The sequence below is a fragment of the Mytilus edulis genome, chromosome 8 (assembly GCF_963676685.1).
Source record: "Mytilus edulis chromosome 8, xbMytEdul2.2, whole genome shotgun sequence".
Classification (NCBI taxonomy): Eukaryota; Metazoa; Mollusca; class Bivalvia; order Mytilida; family Mytilidae; genus Mytilus; species Mytilus edulis.
Window position 1 is genome coordinate 451,467 of NC_092351.1, and position 13,204 is coordinate 464,670.

The window sequence follows — 13,204 nt, forward strand, 5'->3', positions numbered from 1 at the left end:
ACTCCCTTTTTTTTATAAATCTTTTACATGTGTAATTATAAGCCATCTGTAAAAATCTGATAAATCATTCTTATTTTTTATTAGTTTTTGAGAACTTAAACTTGTCAATGATAAAGCTATGAAAAGTCAAGAGAAAACATTTTCCCGCCAAAATTTCAATGGCTTTTATATATATATTGAAAACAAGCACATTGACCTATATTTTATTTTTGCTCTTTTGGTTCCTTTATTAATCCCCTATAAATATATACTAGTGTTATGAAAAGCTTGTTATTTTGAAACTGAGTAGCGAACTTCCTTAAACTCTCCTTTACCACTTTTAGTTAAGTTTTGGGTCAGCATTTTTTTTAACCAGTTTTGTCGAAATTTTTAAATTCATTTTCTTCTTTACGGTCTATGAATTTGTGCCTTTATTAACTCAGGTAATAATTGTTCCACATTTACAATTTTCCACATGATCAAACATTGTAGGTTCAAAAAGCAATAAGATTAACTGACATTCATATTGAGACTTACTTTTTTCCTTTCCTGCTGAGGACTGCCATGTTTGTCTGCCAGAGTATTAGGAGCTTGAACATTAACGGTATAAGTGGAGGGTTTGTTTGTAGATATGTAAGTATTATTAGATCTGCCATCTCTAGGCGTTGGGGGAGGCTGATCGGGGGGAGTACTGTCTTTAGGTTTATATATTCTAAAATCTAAATCTGGAGAAGTCTTTTTCTTGAGGTATTTAGATTCTGTAAATGAAATGTCTAATTCTTCGGTTGTTGGTGTACTACTGCTGTCCTTGGACATTGTCTCGTCTTCACTAACGTCCGTCCGTGATTCTAAAGACACATTGTTAAAGTATTTGAATTCAGAATTAGTCCTATCCACCTGATACATCTTTTCTGTTTCAAACTTATCAACATTTGTTTTGGAATCAACATTTTCTATTGTAAATTTCTTATCCTTTGGTGTCCGTGGTATAATTGATTTAGCCGGAGGAGAAGCTCTTCCATTTTGCACTACAACAGACTTTTCAATGTTAAACATTTTTTCCTGTTCCATTTCTCCATTCATATTTTCTGATTGACTAGCAAATGTAATTCCTTTCTGTTTAGCAGAATTTTTGCGTTTATCGTCTTTTTCCATCATTTCTATATCAATTCTGACTTTGGGTTCACCATTTTGTTTATCAGCGTTACTTTTGGACACATTTTTTGCCTGTTTGATATATTTACTTTGTGCCGGTGTAGGAGTATAACTATCTTCTTCAGTGTCCATTCTCTCCTCCTGTCGATTGTTCAGGTCCTCAGTAATTTTTGGTCCGGTTCCAGGTCGGGTCATACTTAAATTTTTCAAATTTTCACTACAAAAACAAATATTACATATTATATCTTATACAACATTAGGACTATAATGTCAGTCATCAATATTTACATACCTTTATCAGTTAATTATAGTTGTGTGGAAACAACCTGGATTTTTGTCAAATCTCTAGAGATAAAAGGACACTGTCTTTGCTACTTTTGTCAATGATTTTAGTTTTTATTGTTAGTACTGAACTACTGACTTAGTTATCAAAGTCATTCTTACATGGTGTTTCAAACTTTTTTAAGTATGACTCAATGGCTAGGTCAGTTGAGTCACAATTGCAGGACGTACTGAAATGTTTTGCCAGTCACTTTTACATGCTGTTTTTTTTTTTTAAATATTTTAAAGAGCTGATTTTCTAACTCAGTCAATTAAGTAAATTTTGTGTTTCTTTTTCTTTAACATTGTGCATTCTGACCTGATAAGTGTATTTTTTCCTTTGTTTTACTTATATACAAATATCTACCTGTTGACTTGGTCAGTCAAGTCACTTTTGTTTTACTTACATACAAATATTTACCTGTTAACTTGGTCAGTCAAGTCACTTTTGTTGTTACTTATATACAAATATTTACCTGTTGACTTGGTCAGTCAAGTCACTTTTGTTTTACTTATATACAAATATTTACCTGTTAACTTGGTCAGTCAAGTCACTTTTGTTGTTACTTATATACAAATATTTACCTGTTAACTTGGTCAGTCAAGTCACTATTGTTTGACTTATATACAAATATTTACCTGTTGACTTGAGTCAGTCAAGTCACTTTTGTTTGACTTCTATACAAATATTTACCTGTTGACTTGGTCAGTCATGTCACTTTTGTTTAACTTATATACAAATATTTACCTGTTAACTTGGTCAGTCAAGTCACTTTTGTTTGACTTATATACAAATATTTACCTGTTGACTTGGTCAGTCAAGTCACTTTTGTTTTACTTATATACAAATATTTACCTGTTGACTTGGTCAGTCAAGTCACTTTTGTTTTACTTACATACAAATATTTACCTGTTAACTTGGTCAGTCAAGTCACTTTTGTTGTTACTTATATACAAATATTTACCTGTTGACTTGGTCAGTCATGTCACTTTTGTTTTACTTATATACAAATATTTACCTGTTGACTTGGTCAGTCAAGTCACTATTGTTTGACTTATATACAAATATTTACCTGTTGACTTGAGTCAGTCAAGTCACTTTTGTTTGACTTATATACAAATATTTACCTGTTGACTTGGTCAGTCATGTCACTTTTGTTTTACTTATATACAAATATTTACCTGTTGACTTGGTCAGTCATGTCACTTTTGTTTGACTTATATACAAATATTTACCTGTTAACTTGGTCAGTCAAGTCACTTTTGTTTTACTTACATACAAATATTTACCTGTTGACTTGGTCAGTCATGTCACTTTTGTTTTACTTACATACAAATATTTACCTGTTAACTTGGTCAGTCAAGTCACTTTTGTTTTACTTATATACAAATATTTACCTGTTGACTTGGTCAGTCATGTCACTTTTGTTTGACTTATATACAAATATTTACCTGTTGACTTGGTCAGTCATGTCACTTTTCTTTTACTTACATACAAATATTTACCTGTTGACTTGGTCAGTCATGTCACTTTTGTTTTACTAATATACAAATATTTACCTGTTGACTTGGTCAGTCAAGTCACTTTTGTTTGACTTATATACAAATATTAACCTATTGACTTGGTCAGTCAAGTCACTTTTGTTTTACTTATATACAAATATTTACCTGTTGACTTGGTCAGTCAAGTCACTTTTGTTTTACTTATATACAAATATTTACCTGTTGACTTGGTCAGTCAAGTCACTTTTGTTTTACTTATATACAAATATTTACCTGTTGACTTGGTCAGTCATGTCACTTTTGTTTGACTTATATACAAATATTTACCTGTTAACTTGGTCAGTCAAGTCACTTTTGTTTGACTTATATACAAATATTTACCTGTTAACTTGGTCAGTCAAGTCACTTTTGTTTTACTTACTTACAAATATTTACCTGTTAACTTGGTCAGTCAAGTCACTTTTGTTTTACTTATATACAAATATTTACCTGTTGACTTGGTCAGTCATGTCACTTTTGTTTGACTTATATACAAATATTTACCTGTTAACTTGGTCAGTCAAGTCACTTTTGGTTTACTTATATACAAATATTTACCTGTTGACTTGGTCAGTCATGTCACTTTTGTTTGACTTATATACAAATATTTACCTGTTAACTTGGTCAGTCAAGTCACTTTTGTTTGACTTATATACAAATATTTACCTGTTAACTTGGTCAGTCAAGTCACTTTTGTTTTACTTACATACAAATATTTACCTGTTAACTTGGTCAGTCATGTCACTTTTCTTTTACTTACATACAAATATTTACCTGTTGACTTGGTCAGTCAAGTCACTTTTGTTTGACTTATATACAAATATTTACCTGTTGACTTGGTCAGTCAAGTCACTTTTGTTTTACTTACATACAAATATTTACCTGTTGACTTGGTCAGTCAAGTCACTTTTGTTTTACTTATATAATACAAATATTTACCTGTTGACTTGGTCAGTCAAGTCACTTTTGTTTTACTTACATACAAATATTTACCTGTTAACTTGGTCAGTCAAGTCACTTTTGTTTTACTTACATACAAATATTTACCTGTTGACTTGGTCAGTCAAGTCACTTTTGTTTTACTTACATACAAATATTTACCTGTTGACTTGAGTCAGTCAAGTCACTTTTGTTTTACTTACATACAAATATTTACCTGTTGACTTGGTCAGTCAAGTCACTTTTGTTTTACTTATATAATACAAATATTTACCTGTTGACTTGGTCAGTCAAGTCACTTTTGTTTTACTTACATACAAATATTTACCTGTTAACTTGGTCAGTCAAGTCACTTTTGTTTTACTTATATACAAATATTTACCTGTTGACTTGGTCAGTCATGTCACTTTTGTTTAACTTATATACAAATATTTACCTGTTAACTTGGTCAGTCAAGTCACTTTTGTTTGACTTATATACAAATATTTACCTGTTGACTTGGTCAGTCAAGTCACTTTTGTTTTACTTATATACAAATATTTACCTGTTAACTTGGTCAGTCAAGTCACTTTTGTTTTACTAATATACAAATATTTACCTGTTAACTTGGTCAGTCAAGTCACTTTTGTTTTACTAATATACAAATATTTACCTGTTAACTTGGTCAGTCAAGTCACTTTTGCGTTTTTTGCTAGCACTATGATTGTTTAAACGTTTAATGGTTATGTGTTGATTACGATTGAGAAGTTGTTGAGTACGGAAGGCAGGATGTTGAAGGCAGTCGTCAATAGTATATCTATCTCCAGGTTCTAGTTTTAATGTATTCTGTTAACAAACAAATCATTTCATTACAAATCAACTTTCTTAAAAAATGTATATTGAAATAATATTCATATATATTCAGATTTGAACAAAAATAGTAATAGCAGATGGTAAGAAACAAAGAGGATGTTTTATATATTTCACTTGTTCCTTGACCAAATTCCACCTCTCAATACCAACTATATTAAAAACCTTCTCTTCTTCAACCAGATTAACATCCCTATGTGGTATAACTTTCCCTTCTGCAACCACATTAACATCCCTGTCACAGGAACCCTCCCCCCCCTTTCTGCAACTTCATCAAAATTCCTGTCACATGACCTCCCCATAGTAACCAGATCAACATCAGTGTCACATGACCTCCCCATAGTAACCAGATCAACATCAGTGTCACATAACCTTCCCATAGTAACCAGATCAACATCGCTATGTCTTGCTTATACTGCAATTACTGTATTGAAAAATTTCAATGTTTTGTCAATTTAAAAGGTATTTACATGGTTTTGGGTTTTTTTTGGTAAAAGTTTTGTGATATCAGTTTTAACTTATATATCAGATATAAAGCTCACACTTAATTTTATTTAATTAAAAAAAACAGTGAACCTCTTTTTAATCATACCTCCATAAAGTCTATCAGGACACCACTGAGTATTCCTTGGTAACGTTTCTGTATCGTCTGTGGCCTGACAACGGAGGGAAACTGAAAGTACAACATAAATCATGGTTACAGGTATCCATTGTAATGTTTCTGTATCGTCTGTGGCCTGACTACAGAGGGAAAATGAAAGTACAACATAAATCATGATTACAGGTATCCTTGGTAACGTTTCTGTATCGTCTGTGGCCTGACAACGGAGGGAAACTGAAAGTACAACATAAATCATGATTACAGGTATCCTTGGTAACGTTTCTGTATCGTCTGTGGCCTGACAACGGAGGGAAAATGAAAGTACAACATAAATCATTGTTACAGGTATCCATTGTAATGTTTCTGTATCGTCTGTGGCCTGACAACGGAGGGAAAATGAAAGTACAACATAAATCATGGTTACAGGTATCCATTGTAACGTTTCTGTATCGTCTGTGGCCTGACTACAGAGGGAAAATGAAAGTACAACATAAATCATGATTACAGGTATCCATTGTAATGTTTCTGTATCGTCTGTGGCCTGACAACGGAGGGAAAATGAAAGTACAACATAAATCATTGTTACAGGTATCCATTGTAATGTTTCTGTATCGTCTGTGGCCTGACAACGGAGGGAAAATGAAAGTACAACATAAATCATTGTTACAGGTATCCATTGTAATGTTTCTGTATCGTCTGTGGCCTGACTACAGAGGGAAAATGAAAGTAAAACATAAATCATTGTTACAGGTATCCATGGTAACATTTCTGTATCGTCTGTGGCCTTACTACAGAGAGAAAATGAAAGTACAACATAAATCATGATTACAGGTATCCATGGTAACATTTCTGTATAGTCTGAGGCCTGACTACAGAGGAAAAATGAATGTACAACATAAATCATTGTTACAGGTATCCATGGTAACATTTCTGCATTATCTGTGGCCTGATTACAGAGGGAAACTGAAAGTACAACATAAATCATGATTACAGGTATCCATGGTAACATTTCTGCATTATCTGTGGCCTGATTACAGAGGGAAACTGAAAGTACAACATAAATCATGATTACAGGTATCCATGGTAATGTTTCTGTATAGTCTGTGACCTGACTACAGAGGGAAAATGAAAGTACAACATAAATCATTGTTACAGGTATCCTTGGTAACGTTTCTGTATAGTCTGTGACCTGACTACAAGGGAAAATGAAAGTACAACATAAATCATTGTTACAGGTATCCTTGGTAACATTTCTGTATAGTCTGTGACCTGACTACAGAGGGAAAATGAAAGTACAACATAAATCATTGTTACAGGTATCCATGGTAATGTTTCTGTATTGTCTGTGACCTGACTACAGAGGGAAAATGAAAGTACAACATAAATCATGATTACAGGTATCCATGGTAACATTTCTGTATAGTCTGTGGCCTGACTACAGAGGGAAAATGAAAGTACAACATTAATCATTGTTACAGGTATCCATGGTAATGTTTCTGTATAGTCTGTGGCCTGACTACAGAGGGAAAATGAAAGTACAACATTAATCATTGTTACAGGTATCCATGGTAATGTTTCTGTATTGTCTGTGGCCTGACTTCAGAGGGATACTGAAAGTACAACATGAATCATTGTTTCATCTGTGGCAAAGTTTATTTTAAAACAACATGGTTTTTTTGTAAGTTTTTTTCAAATAATTGTTATGAATTGTACACCTTCTTACCTTAAGACCAGAAAATCGAGGATTTGTGTAGAACATTTTCATTTGATCTGAAGGCAGCTGTCCCATGATTTTCTGTATAACATATAACTGGTCAATTTCACTCTCTCCTGGAAAAAGAGGTTGTCCATCACTAAGTTCTCCCAATATACAACCTATGGACCATATATCAACAGGTTTACCATAAGCAGCACTAAAAGATAAATAATCAAATATATAACAGATTTATCTCTTCTTTAAACAAAAGATAAAAGATGCTCATTGTAAAATGGTGAAGAATAGAAAACCTATCATGTGTTGAATCTTTCCAGAAATATTGCAATACTTGAATGTACAAAAATTATTTCTATGGTATTTTACACCTCTTCTATATGATAAAATTGAGAATGGAAATGGGGAATGTGCCAAAGAGACAACAACCCGACCATAGAACAGAAAACAGCAGAAGGTCACCAACAGGTCTTCAATGCAGCGAGAAATTCCCGCACCCGGAGGCGTCCTTCAGCTGGCCCCTAAACAAATTTATATACTAGTTCAGTGATAATGAACGCCATACTTAACTCCAAATTGTACACAAGAAACTAAAATCAAAAAAAAATAAAAGATGACTATAACAGAACTAAGTTTTCTTAACATTGAAATTATTACACATACTGGTTACAAACAAATATTTAAATAAACTGGTGTAATTTCCAGAAGATTGCCATAAGTGAGTAAGCTTGATAAGAAATAATAACATGTTATTAAGTATTGCAACAGAAAAGGCTTGCTATACAACATTGTGTAGAGAAATTAATGTAGATTTACGAAGGGTGGACTGTTTATACCTGAGCCGGAATATTTTCATTTAATAAATGCAATACAATTTTTTTGCAATACAATTTTGTTGGGGAAAATCTTTTTTTTAAGAATTTTTTTATGACAAATCAGAGCCGGAATAATTTGCTCTAAAAATTCACAGGCCCCCAAAAAATCAGATGGTACTATGATGTGCCTTAGAGGAACCTGAGTCGCTCAATTCAGAAAAATAACTTTTTGTCATATCTGATGTGCCATATTTCCAACTGGATCGGTTTTCTCGTGTGTAAGCAGCAGGCTAGAACGACACTCCCACTGTTTTTTTTATTGGATAAAAAATCACCAGGCCACTTTTGAATGCTGTTACAAAACTTATACACCACGCCTTACTCATTAACATATTTAAACGAACTCATCCTACGGATTCATCGTTTAAATATGTTAACTCGTAAATAGCGTGGTATATATTATACAAAATCGCAATAACAAATGCACGCAATAATTTCTGAATTTACAGTATATTGCAAGATGAGTACCTATAAATACCGGTCTATTTTTGTCAGCTTTGTCAAAAGTATGGCTTATAAAATGTAAGAAAAATTTTGTCAGCCTTTTAATTAGCATGGCCTATGAAAACCTAAGTCATGCTTTGTCAATAGTGTGGCTTTAAATATCCATGTAAAGTTGTGTGTCCCTGAGATATATTGCAGTCTATACCTACCCAAGTAATAGTTCTGGAGATCTGTACCATCGTGTGGCAACATAATCTGTATACACACCAACTAGTCCTGCATTTATACTGCGAGCAAAACCTAAAACATTCAAATAGAGTCATCAACCTATCAACCCATATTATTACAATATTATCTAAAATAATCTGTATATACACCAACTAGTCCTGCATTTATACTACGAGCAAAACCTAAAACATTCAAACAGAGTCATCAACCTATCAACCATTATTATTACAATATTATCTAAAATAATCTGTATACACACCAACTAGTCCTGCATTTATACTACGAGCAAAACCTAAAACATTCAAATAGAGTCATCAACCTATCAACCATTATTATTACAATATCATCTAAAATAACAATTGAAACTGAAAGCTACTGCTCACTGATGCAAGTCGATAATCTTAAGTGTGAAATATATAGGTGTTCTGTAAATAGGAAGTTTTTGGGTGATGAATCTGAAAAGGTATCTCACAGTATAGCTGACTTATAGACTTATAAGCCTCCATACTTATGATTGAAGCATATAGTTATAGTAATTTAGTATGGTTTATATCTTCAAATATAGTTTAGTCTGTAAAAGAAGGTGAACTATCTGTCTTCCCCAAATAATAGAAACGAAATTGGCAAAATTCATCTTTTGTTTTGGAAATCCAAAATATTACACTGAACATTACTTTAAAAGCACGTTGTCCTGTATAGAACCTGTGTGAGTAAAGTTGATTCATGTCAAACAGTTTCAAAGAGTCGAGGATTATAAGCTAAGTAAGATTTGTATTTCTCAAATTCTATGTTGTGATGTTACACTATTGTTTCAGATAAGGGTGAAGGTTTGGCACCATTAAAATGTTTAAACCCGCTGCATTTGTTTGCACCTGTCCTAAGTCAGGAATCTGATGTTCAGTATTTGTCGTTTGTTGATGTGGTTCATAAGTGTTTCTAGTTTCTCCTTCTGATTGGCACTCATACAACATCTGCTTATATCTATTGGAACAACAATGACAACAGATGTATTCCTGTTATACCTGTCGCCCAACACCAGGGACACATACAGCAATACACATTTTGTTTGGATTATATTTCACTTGACTGAAATAATCTTGTTTATAAAGTTATTTTTATTTACCAAAATCACGCTGTTTAAGGGTTTAACTTACCAAAATCACACAGTTTAAGTGTATCGTTTTTACTAATCAGTAAGTTCTCTGGTTTTATATCTGAAATAAAGAAAATAGACATATTATTATCATTAACTACTTTATATTTCAGTACCAGATTTTTTTACAATTCATATCAGCAATTAAAACAATACATTATGAAACAACAAAATGTGTCTGAGTACAACATGTTTTTAAAAATGATATCCCACAAAAACATACAAAAACTGAAGTCATAACTTTAATCAATAATAAATCCTGTCAAACTTTAAATATTCATTCAGCTTTCATCTGTGAACATATAACAATGACCTGGTATCTATTTATTTCAAGGTAACACAAATAACTAACAATCTTTTCTGTATTTAAAATATCACTAAAGAAATTACTCAATTCTCTACTGAAGTGCAGAAAGTTTGGTAGAGGTAGTCTGATGAGGGCCCTTATTTCGCCTACAATGATTTCTTGCAAAGTTAAATAATTTGAATCTCAAACATGATAATTATGCTTGAAATACCATGAATATTTACACAGATTTGGAGTCAAAATTCCATTGACAAAATCTGATTTTCTTCAGACCTATTTGCTAGTGAGTAATATTGAGCCCACTCAAGTACCACAAAACTATATACATGAAATATGTTCTTAATATAGACTGGTCTCTGATCGAGAGTTGTCTGATTGGCAATCATACCACATATTATCATTTTTATAAACATTCAGGTATGTAATCATTTTAGTTGGTACTTGTTCATGCTCTATACAGGGTTCTCGCTAAGACGCGTATACGCGTCCTGGACGCATGGAAATCAAGCTGGACGCGTCATTTTTGAAACACGTGAGTCCCTGGGACGCGTCCTCGTTTTATCCCCTGAGTCCCAGACACATCGTTTTTCCATAGAAGATTCTTGATTCCGACTTTGTTTATAGAGCCTCTATATATTATAGATTATGACCTTAAATTGTAATAAGTTCTGAAATTATTTTCTTAAAGGACAAGTTCTTGCAGATGTTTCTTACCAACACACTCAGAACACACTCAGAAATCTTAAATGACAGACTTTACCATTTAGATGATGATGGGTGGCTGTTTATTATTTACAATGTATCTATGTAACACTATAAAGAAGGATGTTTTTCAAGACGTTTGGAATGGGCCCTTATTTTTGAAGGAATTCGGGATTTAAACCTATCATGACTTAGTAATTAAAGTGTAATTTCTTCAGATCTGGGAAGGCAATTTTTTCATGAATTTGAGATAACACCCTCCTACTACCCCTCTATCAATACACTGATGTTGACTAGCTGGTTTAACAATAGAATCAATAGAAATGGCTTCTAATTTCATTATTTTAGTCTGGTTGTAAAGTTAATTATCTAATGATGTAAATAATTAATCAACCAGCACATGATAGATCATCTTATCTGTAAAACCAATTGATTCAAGTCAACCAATAAATACTCAGAAATACATATCAGTTCTTCTTATAAGTCATTCATTGAAATGTTCCTATTGCTACAACATTCTCAAAATAAAGTGAAAACCAAATCTCAAGGTCTATATAAGATGATCGACATTAAAACTGATTGATTAACAAAGAATAATAGGATGGATGGAAAACAACAGCATGGTCTGAATAATGTGCCTTGCATACTGATATAGACTATTAATAAAATTGAGAATGAAAACGGGGAATGTGTCAAAGAGACAACCCGATCATAGAGCAGACAACAGCATTGTAAGGATACCAATAGCATTGAGATAAATCCACATAAATCATTGTAAGCAACACCTATTGTAACAAGGCAATTATAATATGACAATATAGGCAATGTTTAAATACATTAATTGGTGTTTGCTCAATGTCCAGTGGCAAGTTTAAATGTTTAAATACAAATGAAATAAGTTCTTCAAAATAGACAACTTTTTACTGGTTGTATTGTTAGACTTTTGGATTTTGAATATGTTATACTGAATGTTTTTGCAGTTAATCCAATTTTTATTATCCACCAACTAATCATATTCAAGATGTTTTATTTTCCCCGAGGCATAAAGTACATAGAACTTGAAATATAACAACAGAGTCTGCATAATATCTAAATGGCAGCTAACAAAACAGGATATATAAAATCTGCCTTTTATAAAAGTTATCTCAACTTAAACTTGACATATAATCAATTTCACTTTTGTGTTCGTCCCGCGGTATAAATGTATTTCCCATGATCCTCTGACAATTATAACAATGACTATGAAAACACTGTATGAAGTCAATACTTCAAAGAATAACAAAACCTAATAAACTAAAGATTAAATTCAAATTACATTAGGAAGGGAAGAAGTTATTGCATTTAACGTTATATCCTGTGCATTTATTGGTATTTACAAATCAATAATCTTGTTAACTTGCTAGTCATTGTAATTATGCCCCATGTAAAGGAATTTAAATCAACCTGAAAAATGCACAGAGATTCTTAGTGCAAATAGGATATATTGTTCTTTACTTAACAGTACTTAAAGTGTAAGTTTCTCCAATGTCTCAGTCTTCTAAACAACAGCATGACGATTTATATAACTGACTTGTTACAGTGACTTGACTGTTAGTGTTGCTATCCGATTATTGCAACTCTTTCAAAATTCTGACCAAATTGCAATTTGTTTTAAAAAACCAGGTTGATTTAAATTCCTTTATTACATTGGTTGCAAAGAATTACATTGATTTCCCAGTTAAATAAAAACCGATAATTTCACATGTGAAATAAACGTGGTAATTTCACTCTCTGATGTCATACAACAACAGTTCACCTTTAGCATGAAAATGACTATAAAATATCTATACAAACTGATAGACTGAATTTATAAAATATCTATACAAACTGATAGACTGAATTTTAACATCAACAGTAATGTAGAGTTAAAATCTTATAGGATTGTAAGTATGTTTTTATTTTATCACCTTGCACTTTCGCGACTTGGCTGTGGATTTCTACAGCAGTTCGTTCAAATTTCTGACCAGTTGAACAGTTTGGTTTTGTACAACAAATTTGCAATTTGGTCAGAATTTTGTATAAGTTGTAATAGGGGGATAGCAACAATTACAGTCAAGTCACAGTAAGTATAAATACAAAAAGAATTTGATGACCAATATAAACAAAATAACAAAATACACACCCAAAGCATGACAGAAACCTAGCAAAGAATTCCTCTCAAATCATTCAGGAGTTTATTCACCAAGTTCTTTTATTTCAAAAACTAGACTGGATGTAATAAATTCAATCAATCTGATAATCAAGTACTGTGGAATCATTATTATTCGATGGATACCAATTATAATGATTTTGTGGGTACAGGTGAACCACAAATTTAAATGTTCAATGAATTTCATATTACGCTTTGTATGGGGAAATT

At 32.3% G+C, this 13,204-nt stretch overlaps 1 protein-coding gene across 22 annotated transcripts in view; it reads right to left on the reverse strand.

The window, feature by feature from the left end:
• Window positions 1-13,204, reverse strand: part of LOC139484554 (cyclin-dependent kinase-like 5) — a 54,092-nt gene that overhangs the window by 13,196 nt on the left and 27,692 nt on the right. For all 22 annotated transcript variants that reach the window (XM_071268286.1, XM_071268304.1, XM_071268302.1 and 19 more), the window contains 6 exons: window positions 9,799-9,858; window positions 8,626-8,716; window positions 7,110-7,299; window positions 5,378-5,458; window positions 4,589-4,761; window positions 517-1,351 (listed from right to left, as the gene is read on the reverse strand). In XM_071268286.1, coding sequence (XP_071124387.1) covers window positions 517-1,351; window positions 4,589-4,761; window positions 5,378-5,458; window positions 7,110-7,299; window positions 8,626-8,716; window positions 9,799-9,858 — 1,430 coding nt within the window. The remainder of the gene's footprint in view (window positions 1-516; window positions 1,352-4,588; window positions 4,762-5,377; window positions 5,459-7,109; window positions 7,300-8,625; window positions 8,717-9,798; window positions 9,859-13,204) is intronic.